Here is a 26,101-nt window from a genome sequence, read left to right as displayed (position 1 = left end):
CAATACAGGACAGAGCAGACAATACAGGACAGATCAGACAATACAGGACAGAGCAGACAATACAGGACAGAGCAGACAATACAGGACAGAACAGACAATACGGGACAGAGCAGGCAATACAGGACAGAGCAGACAATACAGGACAGAGCAGAAAATACAGGACAGAGCAGACAATACAGGACAGAGCAGACAATACAGGACAGAACAGACAATACGGGACAGAGCAGGCAATACAGGACAGAGCAGACAATACAGGACAGAGCAGAAAATACAGGACAGAGCAGACAATACAGGACAGAGCAGATAATACGGGACAGAGCAGACAATACGGGACAGAGCAGGCAATACAGGAGAGAACAGACAATACAGGACAGAAAATAAAGGACAGAGCAGACAATACAGAGCAGACAATACAGGACAGAGCAGAAAATACAGGACAGAGCAGATAATACAGGACAGAGCAGATAATACGGGACAGAGCAGACAATACGGGACAGAGCAGGCAATACAGGAGAGAACAGACAATACAGGACAGAACAGAAAATACGGGACAGATAATACAGGACAGAGCAGACAATACAGATCAGACAATCCAGGACAGAGCAGACAATACAGGACAGACAATACGGGACAGAGCAGACAATACGGGACAGATAATACAGGACAGAGCAGACAATACAGGAGAGAACAGACAATACAGAGCAGAGCAGACAATTTAAAAAAATAGTTTTTACCTTTATTTAACTAGTCAGTTACAAACAAACAAATGAGTTAACTGCCTTGCTCAGAGGAAGATTGACACTTTGTCAGCTCGGGGATTTGACCTAGCAACCTCTGATTACTGGTCGTACACTCTAACCACTAGGCCACCTTTATGTTGTGACTATGTAATGAAAAGACCAATGTCTCAGAGAAATGTTTCAGACCAATGAACAGACCAATGAACAGACCAATGAACAGACCAATGAACAGACCAATGAACAGACCAATGAACAGACCAAAGAACAGACCAACAGATGTTTCAGACCAATGAACCTCCTCCTCCTCTCCCTCGCTCCCTCTCTCCTTTCCTCCTCTCCTCCTCCTCTCCACCTCTCCCTGCCTCCTTCCCACTCTCCTCCTCCTCTCCCACCTCTCCCTGTCTCCTTTCCTCCTCTCCCCTCCACCTCTCCCTCGCTCCCCCTCTCCTTTCCTCCTCCTCCTCTCCCCTCTCACCTGGGAAAAGACAGCACTAGAAGAGTAGAGTAGAGTAGGTCCTATTGATACAGAGCTGATGAAGGAAGCGTTCTCACATAGGCTGTCCGAATATGGATACCGTACATATCTCGACTGAGACTGTCCGAATATGGACACCGTACAGATCCAATCACATATTGTCCAGTATTACAGTTTATATTATATTGTCCAGTATTACAGTTTATAATATATTGTCCAGTATTACAGTTTATATTATATTGTCCAGTATTACAGTTTATATTATATTGTCCAGTATTACAGTTTATATTATATTGTCCAGTATTACAGTTTATATTATATTGTCCAGTATTACAGTTTATAATATATTGTCCAGTATTACAGTTTATATTATATTGTCCAGTATTACAGTTTATATTATATTGTCCAGTATTACAGTTTATATTATATTGTCCAGTATTACAGTTTATAATATATTGTCCAGTATTACAGTTTATATTATATTGTCCAGTATTACAGTTTATAATATATTGTCCAGTATTACAGTTTATATTATATTGTCCAGTATTACAGTTTATATTATATTGTCCAGTATTACAGTTTATATTATATTGTCCAGTATTACAGTTTATATTATATTGTCCAGTATTACAGTTTATAATATATTGTCCAGTATTACAGTTTATATTATATTGTCCAGTATTACAGTTTATATTATATTGTCCAGTATTACAGTTTATATTATATTGTCCAGTATTACAGTTTATATTATATTGTCCAGTATTACAGTTTATATTATATTGTCCAGTATTACAGTTTATATTATATTGTCCAGTATTACAGTTTATATTATATTGTCCAGTATTACAGTTTATAATATATTGTCCAGTATTACAGTTTATATTATATTGTCCAGTACTACAGTGTTATATTAGTTAAACAGACATAAAACACCAAGGACAGGATCAAAAGCATTCAGTATGGATACAAAACAATGACAGTGCACTTGATTTATAAATGAATCTCTGTTACAATGCAGCCGCGACTCTGTCTTTGGTGACCTTGAACCTCGGAAGTCAGCTAGCTTCCTACAGCATGATGACATCAGACATATGGATGCTAACCAAATGGCATCCTATTTCCTATATAGTGCACTACTATAGACCAGGGCCCTATTCCCTATATAGTGCACTACTTTAGACCAGGGACCCATTCCCTATATAGTGCACTACTTTAGACCAGGGCCCTATTCCCTATATAGTGCACTACTTTAGACCAGGGACCCATTCCCTATATAGTGCACTACTTTAGACCAGGGCCCTATCCCCTATATAGTGCACTACTTTAGACCAGAGCCCTATTCCCTATATAGTGCACTACGTTGGCAATGAAAGGGTGCCACTGGGGAAGCAGACACACTTCAGAGACTCTCGATGCTTTTTGTCATTCACTTTGGGCGTGGCAAAAAATGGGCTGCTAACTCGCTTTCTTACCAAATAATAAATAATTGATGCGATCACAGATTGTTTGATGGTAAGATAAACTTCATGGATGGAAGAGGGCATGGCAACACTAAAATCAAACATGTAGGTTGCTAATGTCACCAGATAAGCTAGTTGAATTATTTGCATCCATTGATAAACTATGCTGGTTAGAATGCTAATGTTGACGTCACATAGCGCTGATGGTGTTAGCTAGCAATTAGCCAATTGGCTTACAGTATACAGAGCTGACTTTATGTAACGTTAGCATCTGACAAACTAAATGCTAGATGTTAGCTGCTAGAGGTTAGCTTACATACGAATAAAAACACAAGCTGGACACTAGTTGATAGCCCAACACTAGTTGATAGCCCAACACTAGTTGATACCCCAACACTAGTTGATACCCCAACACTAGTTGATAGCCCAACACTAGTTGATTGCCCAACACTAGTTGATAGCCCAACACTAGTTGATAGCCCAACATTAGTTGATAACCCAACACTAGTTGATAACCCAACACTAGTTGATAACCCAACCCTAGTTGATAGCCCAACACTAGTTGATAACCCAACACTAGTTGATAGCCCAACACTAGTTGATAACCCAACACTAGTTGATAGCCCAACACTAGTTGATAGCCCAACACTAGTTGATAGCCCAACACTAGTTGATAACCCAACACTAGTTGATAGCCCAACACTAGTTGATAGCCCAACACTAGTTGATAACCCAACACTAGTTGATAGCCCAACATTAGTTGATAGCCCAACACTAGTTGATAACCCAACACTAGTTGATAGCCCAACAAACAGATAACAATTGACCAGGAAAGAAACCAACAAATGTGTGCTGTTGTATCATTTTCTATGAGCCTATCAGGTATCAGCGTCTGTTAGCCTATCAGCAGTTTTTATTCCTCACCATAGACCACTGGGCAGTGGGGCAGCCATCACTATCACCTGGCAGTGGGGCAGCCATCACTATCACTGGGCAGTGGGGCAGCCATCACTATCACTGGGCAGTGGGGCAGCCATCACTATCACTAGGCAGTGGGGCAGCCATAACTATCACTGGGCAGTGGGGCAGCCATCACTATCACTGGGCAGTGGGGCAGCCATCACTATCACTGGGCAGTGGGGCAGCCATCAACACCACTGGGCAGTGGGGCAGCCATCAATATCACTGGGCAGTGGGGCAGCCATTAATACCACTGGGCAGTGGGGCAGCCATCAATATCACTAGACAGTGGGGCAGCCATCACTACCACTGGGCAGTGGGGCAGCCATCAATATCACTGGGCAGTGGGGCAGCCATCACTATCACTGGGGCAGCCATCAATATCACTGGGCAGTGGGGCAGCCATCACTATCACTGGGCAGTGGGGCAGCCATCAATATCACTGGGCAGTGGGGCAGCCATTAATACCACTGGGCAGTGGGGCAGCCATCAATATCACTAGACAGTGGGGCAGCCATCACTACCACTGGGCAGTGGGGCAGCCATCAATATCACTGGGCAGTGGGGCAGCCATCACTATCACTGGGGCAGCCATCAATATCACTGGGCAGTGGGGCAGCCATCACTATCACTGGGCAGTGGGTCAGCCATCACTATCACTGGGCAGTGGGGCAGCTATCACTATCACTGGGCAGTGGGGCAGCCATCAATATCACTGGGCAGTGGGGCAGCCATCACTATCACTGGGCAGTGGGGCAGCCATCACTATCACTGGGCAGTGGAGCAGCCATCAATACCACTGGGCAGTGGGGCAGCCATCAATATCACTGGGCAGTGGGGCAGCCATCAATATCACTGGGCATTGGGACAGCTATCACTATCACTGGGCAGTGGGGCAGCCATCACTATCACTGGGCAGTGGGGCAGCCATCACTATCACTGGGCAGTGGGGCAGCCATCACTATCACTGGGCAGTGGGGCAGCCATCAATATCACTGGGCAGTGGAGCAGCCATCAATACCACTGGGCAGTGGGGCAGCCATCAATATCACTGGGCAGTGGGGCAGCCATCAATATCACTGGGCAGTGGAGCAGCCATCAATACCACTGGGCAGTGGGGTAGCCATCAATATCACTGGGCAGTGGAGCAGCCATCAATACCACTGGGCAGTGGGGCAGCCATCAATACCACTGGGCAGTGGGGTAGCCATCAATATCACTGGGCATTGGGGCAGATATCACTATCACTGTGCATTGGGGCAGCTATCACTATCACTGGGCATTGGGGCAGCTATCACTATCACTGGGCATTGGGACAGCTATCACTATCACTGTGCATTGGGGCAGCTATCACTATCACTGGGTGGTGGGGCAGCCATCAATATCACTGGCAGTGGAGCAGCTATCACTATCACTGGGCAGTGGGTCAGCTATCACTATCGCTTGGCAATGGGGCAGATATCACTGGGCAGTGGGGCAGCTATCACTATCACCTGGCAGTGGGGCAGCTATCACTATCACCTGGCAGTGGTGCAGCTATCGCTATCGCTTGGCAGTGGGGCAGATATCGCTAACGCCTGGCAGTTGGGCAGATATCACTATCGCTTGCCAGTGGGGCAGATATCACTATCGCTTGGCAGTGGGGCAGCTATCACTATCGCTTGGCAGTGGGGCAGCTATCATTGTACCTGGCAGTTGGGCAGATATCACTATCGCTTGACAGTGGGGCAGATATCACTATCACCTGGCAGTGGGGCAGCTATCACTATCACCTGGCAGTGGGGCAGATATCACTATCACTGGGCAGTGGGGCAGATATCACTATCACTAGGCAGTGGGACAGCCATCACTATCACTGGGCACTGGGGCAGCCATCAATATCACCGGCAGTGGGGCAGCTATCACTATCACTGGGCGGTGGGGCAGATATCACTATCACTGGGCACTGGGGCAGCCATCAATAACACTGTCAGTGGGGCAGCTATCACTATCACTGGGCGGTGGGGCAGATATCACGATCACCTGGCAGTGTGGCAGATATCACTATCGCCTGGCAGTGGGGAAGCTATCACTATCACATGGCAGTGGGGCAGATATCACTATAACTGGGTAGTGGGGCAGCTATCACTATCACCTGGCAGTGGGGCAGACATCACTATCACTGGGTAGTGGGGCAGATATCACTATCGCCTGGCAGTGGGGCAGTTATCACTATCACCTGGCAGTGGGGCAGCTATCACTATCACCTGGCAGTGGGGCAGCTATCACTATCGCTTGGCACTGGGGCAAATATCACTGGGCAGTGGGGCAGCTATCATTATCGCCTGGCAGTGGGGCAGCTATCGCTATCACCTGGCAGTGGGGCAGATATCACTATCGCTTGGCAGTGGGGCAGATATCACTATCACCTGGCAGTGGGGCAGCTATCACTATCACTGGGCAGTGGGGCAGCTATCACTATCACTGGGCAGTGGGACAGCCATCACTATCACTGGGCAGTGGGGAAGCTATGACTATCACTGGGGAGTGGGGCAGCTATGACTATCACCTGGCAGTGGGGCAGCTATGACTATCACTGGGCAGTGGGGCAGCTATCACTATCACTGGGCAGTGGGGCAGCTATGACTATCACTGGGCAGTGGGGCAGCTATGACTATCACTGGGCAGTGGGGTAGCTATCACTATCACTGGGAATTGGGGCAGCTATCACTATCACTAGGCGGTGGGGCAGATATCACTATCACTGGGCAGTGGGACAGCCATCACTATCACTGGGCAGTGGGGCAGCTATCACTATCACTGGGTAGTGGGGCAGATATCACTATCGCCTGGCAGTGGGGCAGTTATCACTATCACCTGGCAGTGGGGCAGCTATCACTATCACCTGGCAGTGGGGCAGCTATCACTATCGCTTGGCACTGGGGCAAATATCACTGGGCAGTGGGGCAGCTATCATTATCGCCTGGCAGTGGGGCAGCTATCGCTATCACCTGGCAGTGGGGCAGATATCACTATCGCTTGGCAGTGGGGCAGATATCACTATCACCTGGCAGTGGGGCAGCTATCACTATCACTGGGCAGTGGGGCAGCTATCACTATCACTGGGCAGTGGGACAGCCATCACTATCACTGGGCAGTGGGGAAGCTATGACTATCACTGGGGAGTGGGCCAGCTATGACTATCACCTGGCAGTGGGGCAGCTATGACTATCACTGGGCAGTGGGGCAGCTATCACTATCACTGGGCAGTGGGGCAGCTATGACTATCACTGGGCAGTGGGGCAGCTATGACTATCACTGGGCAGTGGGGTAGCTATCACTATCACTGGGAATTGGGGCAGCTATCACTATCACTAGGCGGTGGGGCAGATATCACTATCACTGGGCAGTGGGACAGCCATCACTATCACTGGGCAGTGGGGCAGCTATCACTATCACTGGGCAGTGGGGCAGCTATCACTATCACTGAGCAGTGGGTTGGAACAGAACAGTACTCTGTTAGAGTGGGAGGGGTGAGAGAGAGAGAGAGGGGGGGGGGGGGTTGAGAGAGAGGGGGGGGGGGAGAGAGAGGAGAGACAGAGAGATAGGGAGAGGAGAGAAAAGCAAAAAACTATTCAGGGAGTAGATGGGGTGGAGGTTTGGGGTAGAAACATAGGCAGTAGTAATCCCAGTAGTAGTAACCCCAGTAGTAGTAATCCCAGTAGTAGTAACCCCAGTAGTAGTAACCCCAGTAGTAGTAATCCCAGTAGTAGTAACCCCAGTAGTAGTAATCCCAGTAGTAGTAACCCCAGTAGTAGTAACCCCAGTAGTAGTAATCCCAGTAGTAGTATCCCCAGTAGTAGTAACACCAGTAGTAGTAATCCCAGTAGTAGTATCCCCAGTAGTAGTAACCCCAGTAGTAGTAACCCCAGTAGTAGTAATCCCTGTAGTAGTAACCCCAGTAGTAGTAACCCCAGTAGTAGTAATCCCAGTAGTAGTAACCCCAGTAGTAGTAATCCCAGTAGTAGTAACCCCAGTAGTAGTAATCCCAGTAGTAGTAATCCCAGTAGTAGTAACCCCAGTAGTAGTAATCCCAGTAGTAGTAACCCCAGTAGTAGTAATCCCAGAAGTAGTAACCCCAGTAGTAGTAATCCCAGTAGTAGTAGTAACCCCAGTAGTAGTAATCCCAGTAGTAGTAACCCCAGAAGTAGTAACCCCAGTAGTAGTAACCCCATTAGTAGTAATCCCAGTAGTAGTATCCCCAGTAGTAGTAATCCCAGTAGTAGTAATCCCAGTAGTAGTAATCCCAGTAGTAGTAACCCCAGTAGTAGTAACCCCAGTAGTAGTAACCCCAGTAGTAGTAACCCCAGTAGTAGTAATCCCAGTAGTAGTAATCCCAGTAGTAGTAATCCCAGTAGTAGTAACCCCAGTAGTAGTAACCCCAGTAGTAGTAACCCCAGTAGTAGTAACCCCAGTAGTAGTAATCCCAGTAGTAGTAATCCCAGTAGTAGTAACCCCAGTAGTAGTAATCCCAGTAGTAGTAACCCCAGTAGTAGTAACCCCAGTAGTAGTAACCCCAGTAGTAGTAACCCCAGTAGTAGTAATCCCAGTAGTAGTAACCCCAGTAGTAGTAACCCCAGTAGTAGTAACCCCATTAGTAGTAATCCCAGTAGTAGTATCCCCAGTAGTAGTAATCCCAGTAGTAGTAATCCCAGTAGTAGTAACCCCAGTAGTAGTAACCCCAGTAGTAGTAACCCCAGTAGTAGTAACCCCAGTAGTAGTAATCCCAGTAGTAGTAATCCCAGTAGTAGTAATCCCAGTAGTAGTAACCCCAGTAGTAGTAACCCCAGTAGTAGTAACCCCAGTAGTAGTAACCCCAGTAGTAGTAATCCCAGTAGTAGTAATCCCAGTAGTAGTAACCCCAGTAGTAGTAATCCCAGTAGTAGTAACCCCAGTAGTAGTAACCCCAGTAGTAGTAACCCCAGTAGTAGTAACCCCAGTAGTAGTAATCCCAGTAGTAGTAACCCCAGTAGTAGTAACCCCAGTAGTAGTAATCCCAGTAGTAGTAATCCCAGTAGTAATAATCCCAGTAGTAGTAACCCCAGTAGTAGTATCTACTGGGGTTACTACTAGGGTTTACAGCAGTAGTAACCCCAGCAGTAGTAACCCCGTAGGCAGTAGTAGTATCCCCAGTAATAGTAAACCCGCAGGCAGACTTTAAATATTTTGTTCTTCAGCTTGGGTGTCTCTCCCTCCCAGAACAGATGAGATCTGAACCCTACCTGAGCCAAAACCACACATTTAGACCTGCACAGCAGGGATAAATAAATACATACAGAAATAACTACCAATAAAATGTACACACACACAAATAAATAAAATACATTCAGTCCATTGTGAGACAGAACCCCCTCCCCCCACCAGAGAGAGAGAGATGACAGGGGACAAATGAGCATATTGATGACATCCCTCTTACATTCTTCTGAAGTGAAATAACTTTCACATAGTTGAGTTGTAGCTGAGTTTCAGGGGGTACGGGGTGGGAGAGAGTTTCAGGGGGTATGGGGTGGGAGAGAGTTTCAGGGGGTATGGGGTGGGAGAGAGTTTCAGGGGGTACGGGGTGGGAGAGAGTTTCAGGGGGTATGGGGTGGGAGAGAGTTTCAGGGGGTATGGGGTGGGAGAGAGTTTCAGGGGGTACGGGGTGGGAGAGAGTTTCAGGGGGTATGGGGTGGGAGAGAGTTTCAGGGGGTATGGGGTGGGAGAGAGTTTCAGGGGGTATGGGGTGGGAGAGAGTTTCAGGGGGTATGGGGTGGGAGAGAGTTTCAGGGGGTATGGGGTGGGAGAGAGTTTCAGGGGGTACGGGGTGGGAGAGAGTTTCAGGGGGTATGGGGTGGGAGAGAGTTTCAGGGGGTACGAGGTGGGAGAGAGTTTCAGGGGGTATGGGGTGGGAGAGAGTTTCAGGGGGTATGGGGTGGGAGAGAGTTTCAGGGGGTATGGGGTGGGAGAGAGTTTCAGGGGTTACGGGGTGGGAGAGAGTTTCAGGGGGTACAGAGTGGGAGAGAGTTTCAGGGGGTACGGGGTGGGAGAGAGTTTCAGGGGGTATGGGGTGGGAGAGAGTTTCAGAGGGTATCGGGTGGGAGAGAGTTTCAGGGGGTACGGGGTGGGAGAGAGTTTCAGGGGGTATGGGGTGGGAGAGAGTTTCAGGGGGTATGGGGTGGGAGAGAGTTTCAGGGGGTATGGGGTGGGAGAGAGTTTCAGGGGGTACGGGCTGGGAGAGAGTTTCAGGGGGTACGGGGTGGGAAAGAGTTTCAGGGGGTATGGGGTGGGAGAGAGTTTCAGGGGGTATGGGCTGGGAGAGAGTTTCAGGGGGTATGGGGTGGGAGAGAGTTTCAGGGGGTACGGGGTGGGAGAGAGTTTCAGGGGGTACGGGGTGGGAGAGAGTTTCAGGGGGTATGGGGTGGGAGAGAGTTTCAGGGGGTACGGGGTGGGAGAGAGTTTCAGAGGGTATGGGGTGGGAGAGAGTTTCAGGGGGTATGGGGTGGGAGAGAGTTTCAGGGGGTATGGGGTGGGAGAGAGTTTCAGGGGGTATGGGGTGGGAGAGAGTTTCAGGGGGTACGGGGTGGGAGAGAGTTTCAGGGGGTATGGGGTGGGAGAGAGTTTCAGGGGGTATGGGGTGGGAGAGAGTTTCAGGGGGTATGGGGTGGGAGAGAGTTTCAGGGGGTAGGGGGTGGGAGAGAGTTTCAGGGGGTATGGGGTGGGAGAGAGTTTCAGGGGGTACGGGGTGGGAGAGAGTTTCAGGGGGTATGGGGTGGGAGAGAGTTTCAGGGGGTACGAGGTGGGAGAGAGTTTCAGGGGGTATGGGGTGGGAGAGAGTTTCAGGGGGTACGAGGTGGGAGAGAGTTTCAGGGGTTACGGGGTGGGAGAGAGTTTCAGGGGGTACAGAGTGGGAGAGAGTTTCAGGGGGTACGGGGTGGGAGAGAGTTTCAGGGGGTATGGGGTGGGAGAGAGTTTTTAGGTCTGGTAACAGTCGGCAGTTCGCCTACTATTGGGCTACTGTAGCGAGCAGTGTATATAGACGACTACTGGACAGTTTAACAGTCACACAGACCAGACTAATGCCATGCAGACACAGAACACAGGGAAGATTCACCTCCCAACAGAGGGAGATGGGGGTTGAGTTAGGAGCTGGTCAGTTTGGGGGGGGTAAGATGTGGGGCTAAGGTCCACCTTGCAGGGTCTCTATCAGAGTTTCAGTGATCTAGTCTGGACAGCTCCAGTAGGGGCTCCAAGCCTTTAACAACATCAGAGAGAGGAAGGGTATTTCCTCAGTCCTCCACTCTTCTCTACTATTTTCTTCCGGTTACCTGTCAACCAAGAAGTTGGTGTTATACCGTCTGAATCCAGCTATACGTCCGTTCTTATCTTGGTGATGTTGACACGGTTTGTGTTAGCCAGCGTGTTAGTGTTAGCATTACCTAGTGTGTTAGCATTAGCCAACAGGGTGCAGTTGCCTGTCTTCAGGCTCTCTGCTCTGAAGTCTTCAGTGCTGTGGTTCAGTGCAGCTTCCTGTATCTCCATGTAGTCTGACTTACTGAGGGGGGAACCACTCCCGCTGCTGCTGCTCTTCTTCAGGTCCTCTGCTGAGTCGGCCTTGGGCACGCTGGGTGTGTTCAGGTACTGCGCCTGCTCCTCGCCCTCCGTCTCCCTGTGGTAGAAGTAGTTGAAGTTGGACACGATGACAGGAACTGGTAAGGCAATGGTCAGCACGCCGGCGATGGCGCAGAGTGATCCAACGATTTTCCCGCCGATGGTGGTGGGCACCATGTCGCCGTAGCCTACGGTGGTCATAGAAACCACGGCCCACCAGAAGGCTTCTGGGATGCTACTGAACTGGGAGTCCGCCTCGTCGGCCTCAGCGAAGTAAACAGCGCTGGAGAAGAGGATGACTCCAATGAAGAGGAAGAAGATGAGGAGGCCAAGCTCCCGCATGCTGGCCTTCAGGGTCTGGCCCAGGATCTGGAGCCCCTTGGAGTGTCTGGACAGCTTGAAGATCCTGAACACCCTGACCAGACGGATGACCCTGAGGATGGCGAGAGACATGGCCTGCTGCCCCGTCTGCCCGTCCTCCGGTTTCTCTGCCAGCTCGGTGCCCAACGTGATGAAATATGGAATAATCGCCACAATATCGATGATATTCATAATGTTACCGAAGAACCCGGCTTTACTAGGACACGCGAAGAAGCGGACGAGGAACTCGAAGGAGAACCAGATGATGCAGAGCGTCTCCAGGATGAAGAATGGATCCGTGAAGTAGGAGGAGGTGAAGGAAGACGAGGAGTTGTTGAAAGGCTGGAACACATTGTTGTCTTCATGGTCGTTCCGGAACACGGGGAGTGTCTCCAGGCAGAAGGACACGATAGAGATCAGGATCACCATGACGCTGATGATGGCGATGATACGGGCCGCGCCGGAACTCTCGGGATACTCAAACAGCAGCCACACCTGTTCAAGTTCACACACACACACACACACACACACACACACACACACACACACACACACACACACACACACACACACACACACACACACACACACACACACACACACACACACACACACTTATCAAATTGACAGCAGATAGAAATTCTCTGAGACATTTGCTAATAACAGAATAAAATATTTATATTGAGTTTATATTGACTAGACAATGTGCCACCAATAAATAACAATTGAATGTACCTGTCTCTGGAACTCATTCTCTGGGAGAGGACGCTCTTCTTCCTTAATGAAGCCCTCATCCTCTCTGAAGATCTCGATGGCCTCCTCACCCAGCTCATAGAAGCGGATCTCCTCTGAAAAGATGTCTAGAGTGACATTAACCGGCCTGCGCAGTTTCCCTCCTGACTGGTAGTAGTACAGGATGGCATCGAAACTGGGCCGGTTCCTGTCAAAGAAATACTCGTTCCTCAGAGGATCAAAGTACCTGGAGAGAGAGCGAGAGAGATTCATTGCAAGTAGTAGATACAACCACAAATGCAGAACAATAACAGATAACATTATAAAAACTAAAGTACCAGTAAAGTATTGAAGTCGCTATCTTATCTCATTCTCTTCTTGGGGTTAATAGTCCAAAAAGCTTAGTGTTAACAGGACAATAAACAGTAAAGTATTGAAGTCCCTATCTTACCTCCGTCTCTTCCTGGAGATAAGCATCTTTCATAGTCCAAAAAGCGTATGAATACACACAGAAGTGTTCAAAAATATTGGAGCGTTGGCTTTCATACTTTTTGAATTCAGCCTCAAACAATTTCTCCAACTGTCAACACATTGAAATGAATAGAGGACGATGCAGCAAGGTTACCAAGGTTACGCAGCAACGGTCGTGGCAACAAACAACGACAGACGACATTGTTGTTTGGTTCATAAAATGATCTACTAATTATTATTATATTATTATCTAATTATCTACTTAGTACAGTTCCATTTCCTAATAAACAACTCTGGACAGGTCTCCCTGGTCTCACATACCCGTAACATACTGTCCTTTCGGAAAGTACTCAGCAAGTATACAACCGTGTTCTAAAATGGATTAAATAAAACTCCTCATCAATTTACACACAATAATGAGAAATTATAGCAAAAGTTCTTACAAATAAAAAAACAGAAACACCTTACTTATTTACATAATTATTCAGACTCTTTGCTGTGAGACTCGAAATGGAGCTCAGGTGCATCCTGTTTCCATTGATCATCCTTGAGATGTTTCTACAACTTGATTGGAGTCCACCTGTGGTAAATTCAATTGATTGGACATGATTTGGAAAGGAACACACCTGTCTATATAAGGTTCCACAGTTGACATGTCAGAGCAAAAACCAAGAAATGAGGTCAAAGGAATTGTAGAGCTCCAAGACAGGATTGTGTCAAAGCACAGATTTGGGGAAGGGTACCAAAACATTATCTGCAGAATTTAAGGTCGAAGCACGAACACAGTGGCCTCCATCATTCTTAAATGGAGGAAGTTTGGAACTCTTACTGGCCAAACTGAGACATCAGGGCCTTGGTCAGGGAGGTTACCAAGAGCCCGATGGTCACTATCAGAATGCTCCAGAGTTCCTCTGTGGCGATGGGAGAACCTTCCAGAAGGACAACCATCTCTGCAGCACTCCACCAATCAGGCCTTGATGGTAGACTGGCCAAATGGAAGCCACTCCTCAGTAAAAGGCACATGGCAAGGCTACCTAAATTCTACCATCATATTTATTGCGCTACGTGCATGGGCAATACGCTCGACCACTGCTACTCTAACTTCCGCGATGCATACAAAGCCCTACCCCATCCTCCCTTCAGAAAATCCGAGCATGACGCCATCTTGCTCCTACCGTCTTATAGGCAGAAATTCAAACAGGATGTACCAGTGACGAGAACCATTCAACGCTGGTCAGACCAATCGGAAGCCACGCTTCAAGATTGTTTTGATCACGAGGACTGGGATATGTCCCGGTCGGCCTTAGAGAACAACATCAACCGCTGACTCTGCGTTCATAAAGAAGTGCATTGGAGATGTTGTTGATGTTGTGACTCTCAAACCCTAACCAGAAACCATGGATGGATTCGCGTAAAACTGAAAGTGCAGCATTTAACCGTGGAAAGAGGTCTGGGAATATGACTGAAAGTAAACAGTGTAGTTATTCCCTCTGCAAGGCAATCAAACAATCGAAATGCCAGTACAGGGACAAGGTGGAGTCGCAATTCAACGGCTCAGACACGAGATGCTGAGGTCTACAGGAATTCACGGACTACAAAAAGAAAACCAGCCACATCACGGACACCGACGTCACACTTCCAGACAAACTAAACATCTTCTTTGCCCCCCCGTCTCCTTCTCCATGGCTGACCCTCGCAAGGCTGCTGGCCCAGACGGCATCCCAGCTGGCTGGTGTATTTACGGACACATTCAATCTCTCCCTATCCCAGTCTGTTGTCCCCACATGCTTCAAGATGGCTACCATTGTTCCTGTACCCAATAACTCTAAGATAGCTGAACTAAATGACTATCGCCCCATATCACTCACTTCTGTCATCATGGTGAGCTTTGAGAGACTAATCAAGGATCATATCACCTCCACCTTACCGGTCACCCTAGACCCACTTCAGTTTGCATACCGCCCCAACAGATCCACAGACGATGCAATTGCCATCGCACTGCCCACTGCCCTAACCCATCTGGGCAAGAGGAATCCCTATGTAAGAATGCTGTTCATTGACTACAGCTCAGCATTCAACACCACAGTACCCTCCAAACTCGTCATCAAGCTGGAGGCCCTGGGTCTCAACCCCGCCCTGTGCAACTGGGTCCTGGACTTTTTGACAGGTTGCCCCCAGGTGGTGAAGGTAGTAAACAACATCTCCACCCCACTGATCCTCAACACTGGGGCCCTACAAGGGTGCGTGCTCAGCCCCCTCCTGTACTCCCTGTTCACCCACGACTGCGTGGCCATGCACGCCTCCAACTCAATCATCAAGTTTGCAGACGACACTACAGTGGTAGGCTTGATTACCAACAACGACGAGACGGTCTACAGGGAGGAGGTGAGGGCACTCAGAGTGTGGTGTCAGGAAAACAACTTCTCACTCAATGTCAACAAAACAAAGGAGATGATCGTGGACTTGAGGAAACAGCAGAGGGAGCACCCCCCTATCCATATCAAAGGGACAGCAGCACAGACAAACTGAAATGGTCACAGACAGTGTGGTGAAGAAGGTGCAACAGCGCCTCTTCAACCTCAGGACGCTGAAGAAATTTGGCTTGTCGCCCAAAACTTATACAGATGCACATTCGAGAGCATCTTGTCAGGCTGTATCACAGCCTGGTACAGCAACTGCACTGCCCTCAACCGCAAGGCTCTCCAGAGGGTGGTGCGGTCTGCACAACGCATCACCGGGGGCAAACTACCTGCCCTCCATGACACCTACAGCACCTGATGTCACAGGAAGGCCACAAGGTCAATCAAGGACATCAACCACCCGAGCCACTGCCTGTTCACACCGCTACCATCCAGAAGGCGAGGTCAGTACAGGTGCATCAAAGCGACTGAAAAAACAGCTTCTATCTCAAGGCCATCAGACTGCTAAACAGCAATCACTAACTCAGATGGGCTGCTGCCTACACTGAGACCCAATCACTGGCCACTTTAATAAATGGATCACTAGTCACTTTATACAATGCCACTCTAAATAATGTCACTTTTATACTTCTTATGGCTGCAATCCCGGTAACGGGATGATATGACAACAGCCAGTGAAAGTGCAGGGCGCCAAATTCAAAACAACAGAAATCTCATAATTAAAATTCCTCAGCCATACATGTGTTTTATACCATTTTAAAGGTAATCTTGTTGTTAATCCCACCAAAGTGTCCGATTTCAAATATGCTTTTCAGCGAAAGCTCTACAAACGATTATGTTAGGTCACACCAAACCACAATAAGCACAGCCATTTTCCCAGTGAAAGATAGCAGTCACAAAAAGCACAAATAGAGATAAAATTAATCACTAACCTTTGATGATCTTCATCAGATGACACTCATAGGACTTCATGTTACACAATACATGTATGTTTTGTTTGATAAAGTTCATATTTATATAAAAAAATCTGAGTTTACATTGGCACGTTACATTCACTAGTTCCAAAAACATCCAGTGATTTTGCATAGCCACATCATTTCAACAGAAATACTCATCGTAAATGTAGATGATAATACAAGTTATACACATGGAATTACAGATATACCTCTCCTTCATGCAACCGCTGTGTCAGATTTAAAAAAAAACTTTATGGAAAAAACAAACTATGCAATAATCTGAGACGGAGCTCAGAACAATAGTCAAATTAGCCGCCATGTTGGAGTCAACAGAAACCAGAAATTACATGATAAATGTTCCCTTACCTTTGATGATCTTCATCAGAATGCACTCCCAGGAATCCCAGGTCCACAATAAATGCTTGATTTGTTCGATAATGTCCGTTATTTTTGTCCAATTAGCTACTTTGGTTAGCGCGTTTGGTAAACAATTCCAAAGTCACGAAGCGTGTACACTAAAACCTGACGAAATGTCCAAAAGTTCCGTAACAGTCAGTAGAAACATGTCAAACGATGTATTGAATCAATCTTTAGAATGTTGTTAAAATAAATCTTGAATAACGTTACAACCGGAGAATTACATTGACTTCAGATGAGCGATGGAACAGAGCTGCCTCTCATGTGAATGCGCGTGGTCAAAGAATGTTCACCTCATGGCAGTGGTGACTAATTCTCCTCTAATTCGGCTCTTCTTCACAGTAGAGTCATCAGACAAAGTTCTACAGACTGTTGACCTCTAGTGGAAGCCGTAGGAAGTGAATACTCATTCATATCTCGCTGTGATTTCAATGGGATCTTGGTTGAAACTCGACCAGCCTCAGAATTTCCACTTCCTGTTTGGATTTTTTCTCAGGTTTTTGCCCGCCATATGAGTTCTGTTATACTCACAGACATAATTCAAACAGTTTTAGAAACTTCAGAGTGTTTTTTATCCAATACTAATAATAATATGCATATATTAGTAGCTGGGACTGAGGAGCAGGCCGTTTACTCTGGGCACCTTTCATCCAAGCTACTCAATACTGCCCCTGCAGCCATAAGAAGTTAAAGCTCAACTTTAGCAATTGCCATTAATCACAGCAAATCCTGCAATCAACCGGATACCATTTTTGTTATCGTTGACAGCCCTAATAATAACCTATATAAGTGGTATAGTTACCTCATCCTCTTCTTGGGGTTAGAGTTAGAGTTATCATCAGTACAGGATAATAACCTATATAAGTGGTATAGTTACCTCATCCTCTTCTTGGGGTAAGAGTTAGGGGTATCATCAATACAGGAGAATAACCTATATATGTGGTATAGTTACCTCATCCTCTTCTTGGGGTCCCCCAGCAGAGTTTCAGGGAACTGGGAGAGGGTTTTCAGCTGCGTCTCAAAGCGCAGCCCGGAGATGTTGATGACTACACGCTCGCAGCACTCGTGGCTCAGTTCCGGTTCGTATGCGTCGTCCCCCGGGTCCCCTGTAGCAACCGTCATGGTAGAGGAGTAAGGCGGGGCCTGCAGCGTTCAGATGGGCAGCGGGGGGGAGGGCGCAGTAGCGGAAGGACCGGGGGGGGGGGGGAGCAGAGGAACACACAGGTTGGGCAGTTGTGACCTGGAGAAGACAGAACAGGCTGGGCAGTTGTGACCTGGAGAAGACAGAACAGGCAGTATTGATCTGGAGAAGACAAAACAGGCAGTATTGATCTGGAGAGGACAAAACAGAGAAACAGAAACATATTAACCAGCTTGTTTCACATTCATTTTAAAACACATAATAATCTATATAATGAATAATGTTATAGCTGCGGTACAATCTTGTCTGCTTGTATTAGCCGATTACTGACTCAGTCTCGACCTTTAAGTCTTTATTGAAAACTCATCTCTTCAGTAGGTCCTATGATTGAGTGTATTGTGGCCAAGGGGTGTGAAGGTGAACAGAAAGGCACTTGAGCGATGAACCGCCATTGCTGTCTCTGCCCTGCCGGTTCCCCTCACTCCACTGGGATTCTCGGCCTCTAACCCTATTACAGGGGCTGAGTCACTGGCTTACTAGTGCATCACTTGAGTGGGTTGAGTCACTGATGTGATCTTCCTGTCCAGTTTGGCGCCCCTCTCGAGTTCGTGCCGTGGGAGAGATCTTCGTGGGCTATACTCGGCCTTCTCTCAGGGTAGTAAGTTGGTGGTTTGAAGATATATCTTCTTAGGGCTAGGGTCCTTTTTTCTCAATTTCCGCCTGACTGACGTGCCCAAAGAAAACTGCCTGTTGCTCAGGCCCTGAAGCGAGAATATGCATATAATTGGTATCATTGGGAAGAAAACACTTTGCAGTTTGTAGAAATGTTAACATGTAGGAGACTATAACACTATAGATATGGTAGGATAAAATCCAAAGAAAAACCAACCAGAATTTTATTTTTGAGAGCCCATGCTCTTACAATGGAAGGTATAGGGGCATTCTGAATTCCAGCTCCCAGGATGCAATTCCTATGGATTCCACAGGGTGTCAACACTCTATGTTCAAGGTTTCACGCTTCCAAAACGAATGAGAGAGAACAGTTTTAGTACAGGGACACAGTCTTGGAAATTCGTGTTTGGGCGCGCGATGAAGACAAGACGCATCTGCATATATCTGTTTCCTATTGAACATACTTCTTTCCAAAATAAATATTATAGTTTGATTACATTTTAGGGTGTCTGAGGAGTAAATAGAAACATATTTTGACTTGTTTTAACAAAGTTTAGCGATAGATTTTTGGATTCCTTTCTCTGCATGTTGAACGGGTGGATTACTCAAATCGATGGCGCCAACTAAACAGACTTCTTAGGATATAAAGAAAGATTTTATCTAACAAAATGACACTACATGTTATAGCTGGGACCCTTTGGATGACAAATCAGAGGAAGATTTTCAAAAAGTAAGTGAATATTTAATCGCTACTTGTGAATTTATGAAACCTGTGCCGGTGGAAAAATATTTTCATGTGGGGTGCCGTCCTCAAAACAATCGCATGGCATGCTATCGTTGTAATCGCTACTGTAAATCGGACAGTGCAGTTAGATTAACAAGAATTTAAGCTTTCAACTGATATAAGACACATGTATCTACCTAAATGTTTAATATCCATACTTTTCATGATTATTTATTTGAATTGCGTGCATTCCAGTGTCACCGAAAGTTGTCCCGCTAGCGGGACAACTAGCCCTAGATATCCCTCTAGTGGTGTGCTTTGGCAAAGTGGATTGGGTTGTGTCCTGCCTGGTTGGCCCTGTCCGGGGGTATCATCGGCCACAGTGTTTCCCGCACCTGCTGTCTTGAACCTCTGAATGATCGGCTATGAAAAGCCAAATTACCTTTTCTCCTGAGGTGCTGACTTGTTGCACCCTCTACAACCACTGTGATTATGTCACGTTCCTGACCTATTGTTCCTTTTTCTTTTATTTATTTAGTTGGTCAGGGCGTGAGTTGGGGTGGGTTGTCTTTGTGTGTTTTTGTATTGTCTATGTGTAGTGTTTGGTTCAGCACTATTTATATGTATAGCTTCACGGTCGTCAGTTTGTTATTTTGTTAGTTTGTGTATAGTTGTTCGTTTCTTGTTTTTTCTCTCTTCTTTAAATAAAGAAGATGTATTTTGCACACGCTGCGCCTTGGTCCTCTCTCTCACCCAAAGACGATCGTGACAGATTATTATTATTTGACCCTGCTGGTCGTCTATGAACGTTTGAACATCTTGGCCATGTTCTGTTATAATCTCCACCCGGCACAGCCAGAGGAGAACTGGTCAACCCTCAGAGCCTGGTTCCTCTCTAGGTTTCTTCCTAGGTTCCAGCCTTTCTAGGGAGTTTTTCCTAGCCACCGTGCTTCTACATCTGCAGATGGCTTTATAAAATACATTTGATTGATTGACGGTTATGAGTTCTCTTTCATACGAGCCACAGATCAATAGTATCCCCAGTCATACCGGATCAACTCTTCTATAGGCCAGTTAGACTACCAGGATCACCTGATTAGCTGCCGAGAGCTCCATCCAGTCCATAAATCTCTATGGTACACTAATATGGTTCCCTAATCCCTACTTTTTTTTAAAAGTAGTGCACTATATAGGGAATAGGGTTCCATAGGGCTCTAGTCTAAAGTAGTGCACTATATAGGGGATAGGGTTCCATAGGGCTCTAGTCTAAAGTAGTGCACTATATAGGGGATAGGGTTCCATAGGGCTCTGGTCTAAAGTAGTGCACTATATAGGAAATAGGGTGCTATTTGGGACACACCCTGTGTCTATTTTTACAGATTGGTAATATTTGATCTGGTAAAGGCCTTTATCAGCCGAGCGGAACTGGGTATGCATTATAGAAGAGGTCTGAATGAAATATTAAACCAGAGACAAATTGGCTGGAATTATCCTCAGCAGTTATGAATCACAGGCTGACACACACACCAGCATGACATTACCATTGTAATACCATCTTAAATACACACCAGCATGACATTACCATGAAATTAACAGCTTAACTAAACACTGGTATCACAATTAATACACATATTATCGTACTGCACCGGCTCGGACGCTCATTGGATGTGGCTTGCAAATTATTACAGGCTACAAAGGGAAGCACAGCCGAGAGCTGCCCAGTGACACGAGCCTACCAGACGAGCTCAATAACTTCTATGCTCGCTTCGAGGCAAGTAACACTGAAACATGCATGAGAGCATCAGCTGTTGCGGACGACTGTGTGATCACGCTCTAAGCAGCCGATGTGAGTAAAACCTTCAAACAGGTCAACATTCACAAGGCCACAGGGCCAGACGGACAGATTACCAGGACTGGGTACTCCGAGTACACGCTGACCAACTGACAAGTGTCTTCACTGACATTTTCAACTTCTCCTTGTCTGAGTCTGTAATACCAACATGTTTCAAGCAGACCACCATAGTCCCTGTGCCCAAGAACACTAAGGTAACCTGCTTAAACGACTACCGACCCGTAGCACTCACGTCTGTAGCCATGAAGTGCTTCGAAAGGCTGGTCATGGCTCACATCAACACCATCCTCCCAGAAACCCTAGACCCACTCCAATTTGCATACCGCACCAACAGATCCACAGATGATGCAATCTCTATTGCACTCCACACTGCCTTTTCACACCTGGAAAAAAGCAAGACCTATGTGAGAATGCTATTGATTGACTACAGCTCAGTGTTCAACACCATTGTGCCCTCAAAGCTCATTACTAAGCTAAGAACCCTGGGAATAAACACCTCCCACTGCATCTGGATCCTGGACTTCCTGACGGGCCGCCCCCAGGTGGTAAGGGTAGGTAACAACACATCCGCCACGCTGACCCTCAACACGGGGGCCCCTCAGGGGTGCGTGCTCAGTTCCCTCCTGTACTCCCTGTTCACTCATGACTGCACGGCCAGGCACGACTACAACACCATCATTAAGTTTGCAGATGACACAACAGTGGTAGGCCTGATCACCGACAACGACGAGACAGCCTATAGGGAGGAGGTCAGAGACCTTCTCCCTCAACGTGACCAAGACAAATGAGATGTTTGTGGACTACAGGAAATGGAGGACCATGCACGCCCCCATTCTCATCGACGGGGCTGTAGTGGAGCAGGTTGAGAGCTTCAAGTTCCTTGCCGTCCACATCACCAACATACTAACATGGTCCAAGCACACCAGACAGTTGTGAAGAGGGCACGACAAAACCTATTCCCCCTCAGGAGACTGAAAAGATTTGGTATGGGTCCTCAGATCGTCAAAAGGTTTAACAGCTGCACCATCAAGAGCATCCTGACGGGTTGCATCACTGCCTGATATGGCAACTGCTCAGCCTCTAACCGCAAGGTACTACAGAGGGTAGCGCGTACGGCCCAAGCTTCTTGCCATCCAGGACCTCTATACCAGGCGGTGTCAGAGGAAGGCCTTAAAAATTGTGAAAGACTTCAGCCACCCTAGTCATAGACTGTTCTCTCTGATACCGCACGGCAAGCGGTACTGGAGCGCCAAGTCTAGGTCGAAGAGGCTCCTAAATATCTTCTACCCCCAAGCCGTAAGACTCCTGAACAGCTAATCAAATGGCTACCCAGACTATTTGCATTGCCCCCCCCTCAATTACCTCGACATTGGTGCCCCCGCACATTGACATTGACCCTGTACCGGTACCCCTGTATAAAGCCCTGCTATTGTTATTTACTGCTGCTCTTTAATTATTTGTTCATCTTATCTCTTACTTTTTTGGGGGCGTATATTATTAAAACTGCATTGTTGTTTAAGGGCTTGTAAGTAAGCATTTTAATGTAAGGTATGTTGTATTTGGCACATGTGACAATTAAAATTTGATTTGATTTGATTCTAGACAGTTTTAAATCAGAGGCTGAAAAACTTCACAGTATCACATTAAATATACCTTAGTAAAAGACAAGTATCACACAACTAACTTCACAGTGAAACCTGGTGCATAAATCCACAAATGAATCAATGATAATAACTAACGATGTTTTATGTTGATAACTTTGATAACGTCATAGATATAATTTTATAATAGTTCAAATGGAGCTTGTGTAACAGTGTTGCTTCCTTTCCTCGCTGAGTGATCCGGGTCACGGCACCAATATAACAGTGTTGCTTCCTTTCCTCGCTGAGTGATCCGGGTCACGGCACCAATATAACAGTGTTGCTTCCTTTCCTCGCTGAGTGATCCGGGTCACGGCACCAATATAACAGTGTTGCTTCCTTTCCTCGCTGAGTGATCCGGGTCACGGCACCAATATAACAGTGTTGCTTCCTTTCCTCGCTGAGTGATCCGGGTCACGGCACCAATATAACAGTGTTGCTTCCTTTCCTCGCTGAGTGATCCGGGTCACGGCACCAATATAACAGTGTTGCTTCCTTTCCTCGCTGAGTGATCCGGGTCACGGCACCAATATAACAGTGTTGCTTCCTTTCCTCGCTGAGTGATCCGGGTCACGGCACCAATATAACAGTGTTGCTTCCTTTCCTCGCTGAGTGATCCGGGTCACGGCACCAATATAACAGTGTTGCTTCCTTTCCTCGCTGAGTGATCCGGGTCACGGCACCAATATAACAGTGTTGCTTCCTTTCCTCGCTGAGTGATCTGGGTCACGGCACCAATATAACAGTGTTGCTTCCTTTCCTCGCTGAGTGATCTGGGTCACGGCACCAATATAACAGTGTTGCTTCCTTTCCTCGCTGAGTGATCCGGGTCACGGCACCAATATAACAGTGTTGCTTCCTTTCCTCGCTGAGTGATCTGGGTCACGGCACCAATATAACAGTGTTGCTTCCTTTCCTCGCTGAGTGATCTGGGTCACGGCACCAATATAACAGTGTTGCTTCCTTTCCTCGCTGAGTGATCCGGGTCACGGCACCAATATAACAGTGTTGCTTCCTTTCCTCGCTGAGTGATCCGGGTCACGGCACCAATATAACAGTGTTGCTTCCTTTCCTCGCTGAGTGATCCGGGTCACGGCACCAATATAACAGTATTGCTTCCTCTCCTCGGGCCAACCTGGGCTCCAACCAGCGACCCTCTGAACACATCGACAACTGTCACCCATAAAACATTGTTACGTATCACTCCACAAAAGCAGAGCAAAGGAAACAACCGCTTCAAGGTCTCAGAGCGAGTGACATCACCGATTGAAATGCGCACCGCTAACTAGCTAAACGTTTCACACTGGTTACACCTGTTTTGCTTGTTTTATAGACCTATGTAAAAACTCTCCATCAGATCTATGTGTGCGGCTGCTACTATGTACAAACTCTCCATCAGATCTATGTGTGGGGCTGCTACTATGTACAAACTCTCCATCAGCTCTATGTGTGGGGCTGCTACTATGTACAAACTCTCCATCAGATCTATGTGTGGGGCTGCTACTATGTATAAACTCTCCATCAGATCTATGTGTGCGGCTGCTACTATGTACAAACTCTCCATCAGATCTATGTGTGCGGCTGCTACTATGTACAAACTCTCCATCAGATCTATGTGTGCGGCTGCTACTATGTAGCACAGTACAGTTATATCCAGCTTACTTGCTGATGGATACCTGTCAAATTACAGTAACTGCTATAGGCACAAATACTCCCAGCAAAATCTGAGGCTGCAGGTACTTTTAAGAAAATATGCTAATACATTAGAGACATGGTAGGCTACTGTTATTACCACTTACTAGGCTATTACATTAGAGACATGCTAGGTTACTGTTATTACCACTCACTAGACTACTGTTATTACCACTCACTAGGTTACTGTTATTACCACTCACTAGACTACTGTTATTACCACTCACTAGGTTACTGTTATTACCACTCACTAGACTACTGTTATTACCGCTCACTAGACTACTGTTATTACCACTCACTAGGTTACTGTTATTACCACTCACTAGACTACTGTTATTACCGCTCACTAGACTACTGTTATTACCACTCACTAGGCTACTGTTATTACCACTCACTAGACTACTGTTATTACCACTCACTAGACTACTGTTATTACCGCTCACTAGACTACTGTTATTACTACTCACTAGACTACTGTTATTACCACTCACTAGACTACTGTTATTACCGCTCACTAGACTACTGTTATTACCGCTCACTAGACTACTGTTATTACTACTCACTAGACTACTGTTATTACCACTCACTAGACTACTGTTATTACCACTCACTAGACTACTGTTATATACACTCACTCTAGACTACTGTTATTACCACTCACTAGACTACTGTTATTACCACTCACTAGACTACTGTTATTACCACTCACTAGACTACTGTTATTACCACTCACTAGACTACTGTTATTACCACTCACTAGACTACTGTTATTACCACTCACTAGACTACTGTTATTACCACTCACTAGCCTACTGTTCATACAACTCACTAGACCTACTGTTATTACACTCACTAGACTACTGTTATTACCACTCACTAGACTACTGTTATTACCACTCACTAGACTACTGTTATTACCACTAGACTACTGTTATTACCGCTCACTAGACTACTGTTATTACCACTCACTAGACTACTGTTATTACCGCTCACTAGACTACTGTTATTACCGCTCACTAGACTACTGTTATTACCGCTCACTAGGCTACTGTTATTACCACTCACTAGACTACTGTTATTACCACTCACTAGACTACTGTTATTACCACTCACTAGACTACTGTTATTACCGCTCACTAGACTAGTTATTACCACTCACTAGACTACTGTTATTACCGCTCACTAGACTACTGTTATTACCACTCACTAGACTACTGTTATTACCGCTCACTAGACTACTGTTATTACCGCTCACTAGACTACTGTTATTACCACTCACTAGACTACTGTTATTACCACTCACTAGACTACTGTTATTACCACTCACTAGACTACTGTTATTACCACTCACTAGACTACTGTTATTACCGCTCACTAGACTACTGTTATTACCACTCACTAGACTACTGTTATTACCGCTCACTAGACTACTGTTATTACCACTCACTAGACTACTGTTATTACCACTCACTAGACTACTGTTATTACCACTAGACTACTGTTATTACCACTCACTAGACTACTGTTATTACCACTAGACTACTGTTATTACCACTCACTAGACTACTGTTATTACCACTCACTAGACTACTGTTATTACCACTCACTAGACTACTGTTATTACCACTCAATAGACTACTCTCACTAGACTACTGTTATTACCCACTCAATAGACTACTGTTATTACCATGACTCGCTATACTACTGTTATTACCACTCACTAGCTACTGTTATTACCACTCACTAGACTACTGTTATTACCA

At 46.5% G+C, this 26,101-nt stretch overlaps 1 protein-coding gene across 1 annotated transcript; it reads right to left on the bottom strand.

Annotated features, from left to right (window-relative positions):
• Nucleotides 1–11,018: 11,018 nt before the first annotated feature.
• On the bottom strand, nucleotides 11,019–17,739 carry LOC120040397 (potassium voltage-gated channel subfamily A member 2-like). Its single transcript, XM_038985566.1, has 3 exons — nucleotides 17,570–17,739; nucleotides 12,357–12,600; nucleotides 11,019–12,116 (listed from the first exon to the last, which is right to left on the bottom strand). The coding sequence occupies exons 1-3, from the start codon at nucleotides 17,737–17,739 to the stop codon at nucleotides 11,019–11,021; spliced, it is 1,512 nt and encodes a 503-aa protein (XP_038841494.1).
• Nucleotides 17,740–26,101: the final 8,362 nt, after the last annotated feature.

Source organism: Salvelinus namaycush, unplaced genomic scaffold (assembly GCF_016432855.1).
Source record: "Salvelinus namaycush isolate Seneca unplaced genomic scaffold, SaNama_1.0 Scaffold349, whole genome shotgun sequence".
Taxonomy (NCBI): Eukaryota; Metazoa; Chordata; class Actinopteri; order Salmoniformes; family Salmonidae; genus Salvelinus; species Salvelinus namaycush.
Note: the sequence above shows the minus strand (reverse complement) of the source record. Positions and strands in the feature narration are given on the sequence as shown.

What these genes read in the sequence shown, in the direction of transcription:
- LOC120040397 (XM_038985566.1), bottom strand. Translation starts at nt 17,739, where the DNA reads ATGACGGTTGCTACAGGGGACCCGGGGGACGACGCATACGAACCGGAA. An exon ending in GACCCCAAGAAGAGGATGAG is followed by an intron (nt 12,601 to 17,569) that starts GTAACTATACCA and finishes CTCTCTCTCCAG; the next exon opens with GTACTTTGATCCTCTGAGGA. An exon ending in AGAATGAGTTCCAGAGACAG is followed by an intron (nt 12,117 to 12,356) that starts GTACATTCAATT and finishes GAACTTGAACAG; the next exon opens with GTGTGGCTGCTGTTTGAGTA.